Source organism: Carassius gibelio, chromosome A23, assembly GCF_023724105.1.
Source record: "Carassius gibelio isolate Cgi1373 ecotype wild population from Czech Republic chromosome A23, carGib1.2-hapl.c, whole genome shotgun sequence".
NCBI classification, from domain to species: domain Eukaryota; kingdom Metazoa; phylum Chordata; class Actinopteri; order Cypriniformes; family Cyprinidae; genus Carassius; species Carassius gibelio.
Window position 1 is genome coordinate 3934985 of NC_068393.1, and position 13340 is coordinate 3948324.

The 13340-nt window shown below is 41.6% G+C and overlaps 2 protein-coding genes across 7 annotated transcripts; one reads left to right on the forward strand and one right to left on the reverse strand.

The window, feature by feature from the left end:
* Positions 1 to 42: 42 nt before the first annotated feature.
* LOC127944698 (spermatogenesis-associated protein 2) lies at positions 43 to 6777 on the reverse strand. 6 transcript variants are annotated; one of them, XM_052540886.1, is made up of 4 exons: positions 6430 to 6777; positions 5113 to 5267; positions 2485 to 3228; positions 43 to 2265 (listed from the first exon to the last, which is right to left on the reverse strand). In XM_052540886.1, exons 3-4 carry the CDS (start codon positions 2833 to 2835, stop codon positions 958 to 960), a joined length of 1659 nt encoding a protein of 552 aa, XP_052396846.1. In that variant the 5' UTR covers positions 2836 to 3228; positions 5113 to 5267; positions 6430 to 6777; the 3' UTR covers positions 43 to 957. The 6 variants fall into 6 exon arrangements, with proteins under 6 accessions (XP_052396846.1, XP_052396842.1, XP_052396844.1 ...); XM_052540882.1 differs by having other exon boundaries at positions 5113 to 5301; XM_052540884.1 differs by lacking the exon at positions 6430 to 6777 and adding an exon at positions 6324 to 6378 and having other exon boundaries at positions 5113 to 5301.
* A 151-nt stretch (positions 6778 to 6928) lies between these two features.
* LOC127944714 (E3 ubiquitin-protein ligase RNF114) lies at positions 6929 to 12791 on the forward strand. Its single transcript, XM_052540915.1, has 6 exons — positions 6929 to 7241; positions 7737 to 7887; positions 9230 to 9336; positions 9538 to 9652; positions 9737 to 9844; positions 11489 to 12791. The coding sequence occupies exons 1-6, from the start codon at positions 7123 to 7125 to the stop codon at positions 11552 to 11554; spliced, it is 666 nt and encodes a 221-aa protein (XP_052396875.1). The 5' UTR covers positions 6929 to 7122; the 3' UTR covers positions 11555 to 12791.
* The last annotated feature ends 549 nt before the right edge of the window (positions 12792 to 13340 follow it).

Genomic DNA, 13340 nt, shown 5'->3' on the forward strand with positions numbered 1-13340 from the left:
TATATATATATATATATATATATATATATATATATATATATATTTAATGTAAAATATTGTATCTTCATTGGATTGTGGGGTAAAATATGTCCCAATAAGTAATTTGTGACATTCACCCAGTTGTAACACTTTAGTTTATCATGGTGTGCGTACACATAATCATACATGTATTGTACAATAAATTAACAAAAAAATACTTGTTTCTAATGACAGTCAGCATAGCAAAATATTAAATTATTCTCCATTTCAATGTCCTTGACATATATTACAATATTTTTTAACAGGCTCCTTGTAAAGGAAACCTGGACAGAGGAAATCAAATATCTACTGACATAATCATTCAGTATGTGCATGGAGTTCAACTAGAAGAGCTTCACGGTGTTTGCAAAGCATGTCAGAGGCCAGGAGCGCTCCCTCCTGGGTTACTTCAACAGCAGCATTTTGATCAGTGTAGGCTAACTTCTTAGGGGTTAATAAACCCACAAGGCATTTCTCGTCAGAGGACTCGATACAGTGACTCAACAGCAACTACAAGTCCCATTCAACTAGGAAACCACCCCACCATGAGAGCGATAGTCTACATAGATCTATAGATTCACAATTCAAAATATATATTATTTACTTCCAGTGTAATTTATTTATTTGTTCAAGTTTGAGAAGTTCCCACTTACCCGATTCAGTTCCAGGGTGGAGTCTCTGCAAGTCATTCACAGTTTCTATGTGCTGCATGGTTATTTCTCTAGTTATCAAACACTGATACAGAATGGAAATATCCGGTCAAACTGCTTTTTTTTTTTATAAAGTAGAGCTACTGAGGGTTAGGAAATGCACAGCAAGATCACATGACCAAAACCAAACAACTGCCAACTTAGAAAGAAAGCGGGAAAAGTTAACTAAAAAAAGTCAAGGGTGGAAACAGCAGAGATAAAAGAGGTGTAGTGCGCATGTGTTCCTGGTCTATCGGTACACGAGGTGGGATATGGTGCTGGACTTGAAATTGAGCTGATGATTGGGCACAAAGTTATGATGAGGGTTTTTGCGGGTACACACGTCACTGCCGTAGAGGCCCGTGCACATGTCACATGACACCTTGGAGCAGTTGACACAGGTGTGAGAGGCGCCTGGCTTGTTGCAGAAGCCACAGCGGGAGCCGCCCACACTCATCCGCTCGCCCCCGCTGCTGATGGAGCCCACCACCGGACTGCTGCCCGAACCCAGCGCCTTACCGGGAAACAGCTTGGTGCTCATCACAGCTTTGTCCAGCAACAGCGAGTGGGACTGAGCATGGGGAAGAGGGTGAGGGTGAGTGTGCGAGTGGGCGTTGGAGTACACCGACAGCTTCTCCTTGATGGGCATGTAGCCGTCCAAAGGGCGGGAAGTTTTCGAGTAATCCTGGAAGCCACAACAAGGCGCCGGGTCCACGGCGTGGCAGGACGAACACAAGATCATGTCGCACCTCTGGCAAGAGGAGAGCGAAGGACAGCCCATGCCACAGCCCTGGCACTTCATCACATGCCCCTTCAGGACCCAACTGTCCCGGGACTCTCGAGGCTCCCGGCTCTGTGGTCTTGAGGGCGCCTGGTGGCCGCCCAGACCCCGCTCAGTGTACAAGTCCACCTCATCCAGGGAGGACAAGTGGTAGGAGTATGGCTCAGACGGGGGCGACTGAATCGGGAAGAAGTCAGCCACTGGGCTGTAAGAGGGCGGCGCGGCCACAGGGTACAGCGAAGGGCTCGGGCGGAGGATTTCATCCTTCAGGTCTTCTTCTGTGTCGACGAACAGTGGCTCCTTGCGCAGGCTGAGCGAGGCCTTCAGCACTGGCTTGCTGGCTTGGTGCCAGTGTCCTGCGCTGTCTGTTACATCCACCGACTTGGACGGCCGACCGCTTCGCCTTAGATGGGCACGGTCCATGTCCAGCGGCCGCACCGACAGGCGGGACAAGTCTCCTGTAAGGCTGTCCCGTCGGCGGAGGGCATCAGCGCACCCTGCAGCATCTTCTCTGGTGTTCCTCCTCACCTCCACAGCCTCCAGCTCCGAGGCAAAGCCCCGAGACATGGACACCACCTCGCCGAGCAGACGGCACTCAGCCTGGGCCAGGAGCAGCTCGAAGGCCAGCTGCCGGAGGTGCGAGGCTCCACCTGGATGGTCCCGAACATGGTACTGCAGCTCCTGGTCTCTTGAGTAGCCCATGGAGCGCAGCAGCGAACGCAGGTCTGCGTCACATATCACCGACCGCAACTGGTACACGTACGGCCCTGTGAAGGTCTGCAAGAGTGAGAGAACAGTCAAAAGAAAAGATGTTTATTGCGTTCATGTGGTCATGTCACATTTTTCACATTCACAAACTTTAAAGGCTGAATAATTACAGTACAGTCTCTCTGACACTACACATTTCACACTGAAATACAACCAAAAATTAACATCTTTACATGTGTGCTTCACTGAAGAAACAACCACAATGAATCTCTTAATCTGTTTGCTCACTTTAATGCAGCGGAACTCTTTCTTCCAGGGAAAGAGCAGTAAGTTGGTACAGATGGTTTCCAGCGTCGCAAAGGCCGTCTCCAATGTCCGCAAGTTTGCGCTCCTCTGAGTCCTCAGGGAGTTCTCCGCAGTTTCGTAGAAGCGAACCATGCGGAAGCGCTGCCCTGGATCCAGCTGGTACGAGCCCAACAGTGCTGTTGCAGTAGATATCAGTGCCTCCTCAGTCTTGGCTCCTTGTCGATCTCCTTCAGCGGCCGCCTCCTCAAGCCGATTCTCCAAAGATGCCACATACCTGCGGAATAGATCTTCTCGCAACTTGGCATCCATCGGTGGCAGTGGGCTGCGTAGCATGCAACCTCTTATCCTACAATCCAGCAGTTTCTTTTAAACGCGACTCCTTGCCATCTCAAGTCCTCACACGGTGCAGTGTGACGGGGGACAATCAGCAAGCTGCGGCCATCCTCCTACGAGCAATTTGGAATAATGAAAGTGAAGATGTGCTTGGTTTAATTTGGGCGTACGCCTTGCCCAGGGCTTGTAATGGGCATCTCTGGGTTGCTCATTAGCCAAAAGACCTCAAAAGGAGGAACATGACATGAGAAGGTGGTTGATTTGGGAGCTGGATGGAGAGTCCTCAATGTATTAAGCCCTCACTGCCAGGCTTCCCCCCCCTGCAGCATTTGAAGATCAGGGTTTGTGGAGAGGAGCACACATTAAAAACACCATGTCCAATGCTGCCAGCTGCTGCAACGACAGAAGAACAAAACCTGTTTGAAAACACCCCTCAGGCTGCAGTCTAATAAGTGAGGACTTGCCTCAGTCACAGAGCTAGTTCATAATACATGCACACCTCACAGAGACCAAAGCAGACCAGGAGAAGGACAAGTACATAATCACAATGGTCTAAATTATAGTTTGAGCTAGATTCAATCTGTTTGACATTTTCTCTGGTTTTATTTGTTTGTTTTGGTTTTTTGAATAATAATGTGTGGACAATTCTTTGGATTTGATTTGTAAGGGTTCAACTAGAGATACACCGATTCAGTGTTAAGAACTATAATTGACAGCATATACAAACAAAAATCTACTCTTTTTTTTTTAATGCAAAAAATGTAAAAAGAAATTACAAATAATAATAATAAAATAAAATTAAACATTACAATTTCCCCCAATCTGGACTAAGTTACAGATGTCCTCTGACTTAAACAACTCTCAAAAGTGCTCTGTGACAGAAAAAATAAAAGAGGTAGAAATGAGTTGCTGTAACAAAACAGATGCCCTTTCCCACAATGTTTATAAATGGGCATTTTTTTCTGACCTTATTAAATGTTTGTATCATCTTTCACATACAATTCATACATTGTTTCACATAATTCAGTTAGAATAATAAAGGAAGTGTAGAGTTGTCATCATTTGAATGAAATCAGCATCAACAAACTCTATCTTTCCATGGCTGCATCTGAAGTGGCGTTAAATGTACTGTATTTACACAGACTGGTTAATGAAGCTGAGAGCTGATTGTTAGAAGATCTTTACTATACAAATAAGAAATGCTGGGATAAATGCAATGACACTTTTAATATGAACCCAATCCACCAGCAGATGGCGGTAAATGACTGTTTGAATGAGTGAGTCATTTAGTCATTCATTCAACCGATTCGTTCAAACGGCTGATTCATTTAGAACGGCTCACTAGGTGTTTCTCAAGGATCCTTGGAAGCAAGTATTTCGCGGATGCTACGTCATCGACATCCGTCGAAGGACTGTTCCAATGTCGAGGATCCTCAGAATTTCAACCAAGGACTGAGTCCTTCGTTCAAATAATATCCCATACACAGGAAAGGATGCATATGTGTATCCTTCACGCTCTCAAATCACCCACAATCCTATACGAGCAGCTTTGCTATCTAACGTTAGTTCAAAAATTCAAAAATGTTGAACGTTAACGTAGTCAGAGCGTTAACGGTTTTTATTTACGTTGCCAAACATTTGTTATAACTGTAGTAAATATAAGTAAAGTTTGACGTTTAAATGCAAGTACAAATAACTACCGTATTGATATTGTAAATTATACAAATACAAATGGTTAACAGAACCGGACCTGTCATTTAACAATTGGTTGCGTCATCGGCATTTCTTTTATAAATAACTAGTTAAGTTGTCCAAAGTAATTTAATGATACCATTCACAGCGTTATTCAAACGGACATTTTCACTGACGTAATGACGCATTAACATGCACTTGCTAGCCTGTTCCATTTACGTGTTCTCCGAATGCTAAAGAGGAGTCTCGCCTAGCCTCTGAAGGAAGTGACTTGGAAGGATCAGTCCTACCAAAGAAGTATCCTTGACATTGAGAAACGCTTACTGAATCCTTGACTCACTTGCTTCGTTCAAATGGCTGATTCATTCAGAACGGCTCACTGAATACTTGACTCACTTGATTCGTTCAAAAATTTATTCAGTAATGAAACGTGCTGCTGAGACAAACAACAGTTCTGCTGTGGATTGGAATGATTTTTATTTGCGAAATTGTGCAAAAACTATAAAATATAAGTCACTTCATTTTAACTTCTTGTTTATTGAACTACTATTGTATAAAAACAGTGTCACGTTGCGACATGTTTACATGTGTATGGGTGCAGATGTGACATCGAAACGGGCCAGCTCAGAATTGGCACGGGGTGAGGCTGACCGACCCATGATCCCCGGTCTGGGAAGGTCACACGGAAAATCGTCTGATTCCGGTCCCTGGCCGGTCAATCGGTGCATCTCTAGATCCAACTGAGAGAAATGTGTGAGAGTTTGCATCCTGCTCCTAGACGACAGAATACCATTTTGGGAACATTTTTAATTTATACTTTATTTTTTCTATACAAGCAACATATACACAGCAAGTGTTTCACTATAATAAACATGATGAGTCTATTTTTGGTGGCAGTTAAAAAAACTAAAAAGCACAATGGACTAAACTTTTGACCTGTTTATTTCCATGAATGCTAGAGTTAAGACAGCCAGCAGCGAAGCGCCTGGGACTGTGTTTCGATCAGACAGTTAGTATTCACTGCTCAGGTGATCGGTTTAAAAATGTCTGCGCAAGACCAAGTTCCCATCAGCAGAGATGAACAACAGTACATCCAACAGTGCATCCAGGGGTCCTGCATTCATTCAGATGAATGGAACAGATAGCTTTCTCCAGGTATTATAAACATGTCCCTGGCTGAAACCAGTTGACTGGTCAATTGTGTGAATGACAGAATTCAGAACTTTCCCCACAGCTCTGCAGGCACAGGTTTCAGTGATGCAGGCTGTCATTTCAAAATGCTACATTCACACTAAGACTAAACATCAGGCATGTACATGTACTTCATCAAGAGTGTGTCAATACATCACAATATCGTAATCACAACATCTTAACGAACATGGTAAAGCTAAAAACTCCAGCTAAACCCATCAGGGTTCGCAGAGAACACGGTAAAGTGTTAATAACTAATTCTATTATATCTGCATTCCACTGCTACAGTGACACAAACAGTGACGTGTGTTAGCCACACAGCTAGTCTGACAATCTCCTTTACTTTAACGTTACAGCAAATAAATCTGTCAACGCAGCAGTCCGGCTGATCTGTGCCCACAAATAGGATTGTTGTTGTTGTTGTTTTTAAAGGGACAGACATTACTGAAGTCGTCACTCTACTCTAACTCGTTTCAACCTCATCTTTGACAGCTATCAGATGCAGCTAGCACAGCACGGCTAACATTAGCGCAGTTGCAGGGCCCTGTAAATACACACACCACGAACTTTAACAGTACATTGTACAACGATAACTTGTTAATTACCTCAGTAAAAACAATATGTGAATGTAAACATGCCTGTTCAGTGTCACACAGAGCTAGTTAGGTCCATTACCGAGCCGCCCTCTCCCCATCATTCAGTGCCTCTTACCTTCATGTTCCGCTGGAAATCCCCATCGCCGCACTGCGCATGCGCCACACTACCTCCCCTGCGCGCTCCCGAGGCTGCAGGCTGCAGGAACGTTCGATTGATTCAGAGAGTCGGTTCGCCTTCACGATTCGATTCAGTGGAGTCATCGCTCAAAATAGTTCCCAGAAGGCTCCGCGCGGCGCTTAACGCCTTCTTTTCTGAGCGTTAAATAAATGTTTGCTCAAACGCCGTGCTGTTTTCAGTTACCTTACACGCATTAAGTTTTTAAGTGTATGAGTCAGTCGGTGAAAATGTGCTCCAGTTTGTTGCTTTCGTTCCAGTTGACACCCCTTTTTTCTTCAGTAAAATATCTCAGCCACCTCAGTTTCACCCTCGAAAATAATCTACCTCGCAGTCGAGTGATTCATTTTCACACTCAGGCCTTCCGAATCATTTAAAAGATCCGGTTCATGTCCGCGATTCGCTCAGGAATCGGATACCACTAGCCATATCGCACTCATAACTCCTCAATAAAAGACTACACGCACACTCTAGGTAGTACATTGCAATCATTTGTTTACCTACAACGCTTTTTGTTGTCATTGGTCAAACGAGGCAGTAATGCTGTATTTCCTCACGCGTGTGCACGAGATCAGCTGAGTAGATGCTCCTCCCTTGTTAGAGTTCAAGAAGACGGAACCCAGCGCAGCAGACATGGCTATGCTCACAACACAGCCCCAAACTGATGTGATCGATGCGGAATACGAGGACTACCTCTGCCCCGTGTGTCTGGAGATATTCATCTCTCCGATGACCACAGATTGCGGACACACGTGAGTATCCTCGCGGGCTCGAGCCTCGCAGCAGTAACTTCTCGTTTGACATGTTGATTAGTTTCATGTTAATCAAGTTATCACGTGAAACCGACGCGCATCCTCCATGCCTTGTAATTAAATATCTACATGGCCGTGTTTAATAATCATTAATGAATGCAATTGTGATGAGAATTTCTCAAGAGAGAAATTGGTTACTTTCAGTTTTGCTTGTGTACAAAACTTGTGCAGTGTGGCATGCTGGGAGTTGTAGTGCTCGCTTAATCATGCCTTTAATTTGGATAAAACTACAACATATTGCTCTTCTATGAATACTTTTTGGATGAATTTTAAAGCTCGTACATAACTGACAATCATAACATCAGTATAACTGATTACAAGAGAAATACCATGATACCTTATTGACAGCCTGCCTGGATATATGTGTGTGTGTGTGTGTGTGTGTGTGTGTGTCTTCTATGTTTTAGTGAAGATAACTCCTTTTGTTTTGGCCAGGTTCTGTGAGAGCTGTCTTAAGGAGTGCTTGCGTCCCCAGAAACCTGTGTGTGCAGTCTGCAGGTCTGACCTACACAAGTGGAAAAAAGCAGAGGATATACAAAATGAGATGAAAAGATCAATCGGAAAGTGCAAAGGCTGTAGAAATGAGGTGTGTGGTTCAACTGTTGAAGTTATATTTAAATGCTGCGCAGTGATATTTATAAGTGTTATTCCACCCACTTTAGTCGGGAAGAGACCGTCAGACTGATATATAATCAATCAAGCAGTCGTTAGGGACATGTGAAATACACTGTACAATAATAATAGATTCAGGGATAATAGAAGACAAACTTGAATGGCTGTGCAGGGAATATTGAAGAAACTAGTGAGAATTAGGAGTGTGAACTTGACAAAAAAAGTATCTTAATATTTTTTTGGGGATTTTGCCAGTCAGCATCTTTCTGTGTGTGTTTTTGTGCTTGTGTCTTGGTTGATTTAGTCCTGTTATGGACAACTGACCCCCAGAGAGCTTCATATTCTGTGTGTGTGGTCATTAGTTCACAGTAGTGACAGAAATATACTTTATCTGTAGGGGCAACATTTGCTCCACTTAATTGATTTCCAGGGCATTTTTACCTTTTTTATAAGGGCTTTTTTTTTTTCTAGCCCTAACAAATGTATCTGTCATCTTATCAATACATTCGATTTGAATAATTAGACATTGTAAGGCTGTTAACAGTCCAGAAACAAACTGAACAAAAGCCATCTTCACACTGCAGAAGTGGCACACGAACCGCTTCTTAAAGGGATAGTTCACCCCAAAATGAAAATCCTCACTTCGTTCCAAACCCTTAAGACCTTCGTTCGTCTTCAGAACAAATTAAGATATTTTTAATGAAATCCGAGAGCTCTCTGACCCTCCCATAGACAGCAACACAACTCTAATAAACAAAGTAAAAGACCTCAGTAAAATAGTTCGTGTGACATCAGTGGCTCAAGTTAAATTTTGTGAAGCCACAAGAATACTTTTTTGCACAAAGAAGAAAAAGATAATGGCTTTATTCAGAAATTCTTCTCCACTGAGTTACAGTTTTCCTCCGATTTAGGGAGTATCACAATGCATGCACACATTTCCCCCAAACGCAAACAACGCTGTATTTACTATGTTTCTGGACCTGGGAACATTTCAGTTGTGTTGCTGTCTATGGGAGGGTCTGAGAGCTCTCTGATTTCATCAAACATATCTTAATTTGTGTCCTGAAGATGAACGAAGATCTTAGGGGATGACATGAGGATGAGTAATTAATGACAGAATTAACATTGGTGGAGGACTATCCCTTTAAGTCTCATTTAGATGTATTTACACAGACTGTTTACAGAGGTGTCAGAATGCATTCACACTACAATTAAAGTTGCATAATTAATATATAATTGTGAAATGTGACATGACAAATACGAACAAATAAATGAGTTTGTCGTGAGTCTGAGGTGTTTTATCTCCTCTCCGCCAGGTTCTTTTGTCTGACATGAGAAGCCACACAGGGGCTTGCTCTAAATATCAAGACTTTATCAAGGAAGGTATGAAGGCCATTTCAAAGAACCAGCCTTCCACTGTCAGGTAACATATCTGTGCTTCAGTGTTTACACATGCATGAAAAAAGACATTACCTTCAAACATCACATTAAATTACACCAAAAGTCACTCGATCAACGCCATGATCGGATCCTAATTCCAGTTTGAATGAGAAAAAAAGTTGAAGTGAAATGAATCAAGTGTCCCTAATCTTGCCTTGTCCCCCCTGGTTTCCTGTTCCTTCAGCTCGGTGCCGAACCGGTACACGTTCGCCTGTCCCTTCTGCAGCAGACAGCACTTTGACCAGGACGGTCTGGTGGAGCACTGCACCTCGAGACACGCACACGACCCGCGTCCCGTGGTGAGGCTGCTGGTGTGTGTGTGTGTGTACAGTATAACAGAGTGAAAGGGCCGTTTCTGAGCTTCTTGGTCTCCACTCCTGCAGGTGTGTCCGATCTGTGCCTCAATGCCCTGGGGCGACCCTAATTACAGGAGCGCTGACTTCTTCCAGCACATCCGAATGAGACATGCTTTCTCCTATGACACCTTTGTGGTAAGTACATCACAACATTACCATGCTCTGGTTTCCCAGTGTCCAAAGAAACTCAACTAACCTGTCATAGTGTTGACCAAAGAGAGCTTGTTCAGATTTATGTTATATCTATACCTAGTTTGCAGTGTACGCTCTGTGAAAAAAAAAAGAAAGAAAGAAAAAAAATTTATAATGATTAGAAGTTAAATACGGAAGTTCTAAGCGGCCATGCATTATAATTTTTTTTCCTTTTTGTTTTCTCGTTATAACGACTTATTTTTCTCATTATCTCGACATAACGAAAGTTTGTTTTCTCGTTATAACGACTTATTTTTCTCGTAATCTCGACATAACGAAGTCGGTTTTCTCGTTATAACGACTTATTTTTCTCGTTATCTCGACATAACGAAAGTTTGTTTTCTCGTTATAACGACATGACAGTTTTACTGTTGCTATAGTAACGAACTCAACTTTGACAGGCATCTGATGGACCATGCATGCGCTCTTACTGTAGCCTATATTTCAGCTAATTTAGCTTCTCCTAGGTAATAACGTCTACAATACTGTACATAAATAAAGGCTGATCAATCACTGTTGATTTTTCCAGAGACAGTACAACCAACATTTTGTTTTTGTAAATAACATGTTTAAATGGCAACACCGCAAAATTAGAGCTGCTTGGATTAAACTCACTTTTCATTTTCCCTTTATTTGAAATAAAATTATATATAATTTATAATTTGTAGTAGTCATTATATGATGTGGCAGATATCATGTGTGTTACAAGCTTCTGTTTGAAAAGAGCGTCCATGTGTAGTGTGTGTGTGTGTGTGTGTGGAAAAAAAACTATTACATTATAGAACAAAACTGAATTAAATAAGCCCATGGATTTTACATATATATCACATTTGTCATTAATATGGTTAACAATAAAGATTAGTAATCTTTAAATCCCGTCCTACGGTAGATAAACAGAATACAGTGATGTCAACCTTGGTTTTGATAAGCAGTTATTTTATGACACAGAACGCGTTGGTGAAACTCATGCATCTAGCAGGAACTTGATACACAAAATATTCATACTGATTCAAGAATTTAACATTTATGAATTAATTAAATGTCAGTAATGAAGACTGCACAAATTATAGCGATCACGAGGAAGGTCCGCGTACAGTAAAGTGGATAGTGTTATATTCTGCTGGTGCAGTTTTGTAACTTCTTAGAGAAAACTAAGTCGTTATAACGAGAAAACGAACTTCGTTATGTCGAGAAAACGAACTTCGTTATGTCGAGATAACGAGAAAATTAAGTCGTTATAATGAGAAAACAACAAGAAAAAATATTATAATGCATGGCCGCTTAGAACTTCCGTAGTTAAAAAATAAACAAATAAATAAACATGTAGGTCAACCAGCATTAGTTTTAATTTGATTACATTTTTTTAATGCTTGTGAAGCTCATAGTGATGAGCTTTTAAAGTGTATTAAAAGCAAACTCAAACAAGAGTTTTCATAGAAAAAAACAAGCACTTAATGTTTCGATCATAAATGCCTTCCATATAAAGTGAAAATAGATGACTCCTCATTTGAAGAATGAAGTGGAGACTGAGTGTGACTGGAGCTGAGACTGTAATCAAGAGTAAATCATATCTGTTGTATCTTTTAGGACTACTCTACAGACGAGCAAGCCATGATCCAGGAAGCTCTACAGCGCTCTCTCTTGGAAAACTGATGAGAGGAACATACGGATCCCCAGCTGAACACCACCAAAAATCAGTGCTTGAGCTTACGAAAGAAAGAAATAGATTGGGATTCAGGGCTATTGTCATATATCATTCTGCATACACTAATGTTGGTCATGCCAAAGTTCCTGTTGGTGTAATTGTGGTGATTTACTTATTTAAACGCAGTCATATATTCATAAATAAAATATTTCCATACACCTTCTTAGCTGTCAAAATACATAAATCTATACTGCCAGTCTATAATTAATTCAAATGCTATAACTGATTTTGGTTTTTATAGTGCAGTTTGCGTCGCAGATTTGTGCCACTGGAACAGAGTAGTCTGATATAGATACAGGTGAGTCTTGTCAGAAGCTTTTAGGATAGAACATACTGAAATCGAATCATTAAGGTGAGATTCGTGAGTGTCAGCTAAGTCAGAGGAATAAGCTTTTCTCGTGGTGTGTTTTGTGTTATTCTATGCTTTTAAGAAGCGGTTCAACCGAGCCCTTGTTGGAGGGGTGTTTCACTCTGCAGTTAGTGTACTGAATGAGTTCTTGTTCAAACCAGTAGAGGACAGTATTGTATCATTAGTTTCTAGTCTCTGACTTCTCTATAGTGCAGCTGATGGCTTGATCTGACTGTGTACTGAGAGACTCAGCTCTTAAAGGGACAGTCCACCCCAAGATGACAACCCTGCCATCATTTACTCTCACTCTGCTGTTCCAAAGCCTGTATGCATTTCTATTCTGTGTGGAACTCAACAGAAGATATTATATACAGAAAATATGAGCCGAGTAGTTTTGGACCACACTGACGTTCATTATACAGATAAAAACAGATCTTGTTCTGTGTTTCAGAGGTTCAGAATGACATGAGGGTGAGTAGAAGATGAGAGAGTTTGCATTTCGGGTGAACTGTTCCTTTAGGCTCCTGATACACTTGTGTCACCCAGTAGAGGAAGTTAGTCGAACTGGACATCGCAGTTTAATAATATGTTAAAGTTAGTCCGTTTAATTGGCAGTAGTTTGAAATCTGTTGGACCAAATTGTAGTTTTGCGTTCTGTAAAGTCAAACTCGTGTTGCATGCTGTTCGATGTGGACTTTACCACTGTGAAGATGAATCATATCCTGTGCCTGTTTCATTCACGTGTTATTATTAGTGTTTAATGGTAATGATTCATTGACCTGGATGTTTTTTTGGGTGAATTGGTTTTTGTATTAATAAACCTTTTCTCAAAAGCCTTTTAAATGTGTGTAATGAAACTGCTATAGCATTATCTTTTCTCACTTCCTTCAAGCTCATTCAGAAACACACTTTATTAACCCCCCCCCCCATCCACCCGTTTACTGCATGTGCCTTCAGTGTTGTTACAGCGTCTCTCTCTCTCTCTCTCTCTCCTCCGCTCTAACTCCTTTACTGTCGTTCATTTCCTGTCCCCCAGCGACCGTCAGCTTTAGTGTCTGAAGGTGCTAAATCCTGATAAATTAAAGCCCTTTAATTATTGAAACACTGGACGCTGAAATCATTGTGAGTGATTTATACCGGTGTGTTAGACGTTTTGGGCCAGAAACAACACCCACCTCTCTGATGGATAAATACAAATGTGCACTATTACAGTTACAGGATCTTTCCCAGAAACCGTTTTCTCATGTATTAATTTTTTTTTAAAAGACACCCATCACAAAATATAATATTATACTGGAAATAAAAGTGTTTTTACAGCCTGAAGATACTGTATAAAAGGGATTCCCTAATTTCTGTATGATAGGAAATGGGAAGTTTTATGTGAG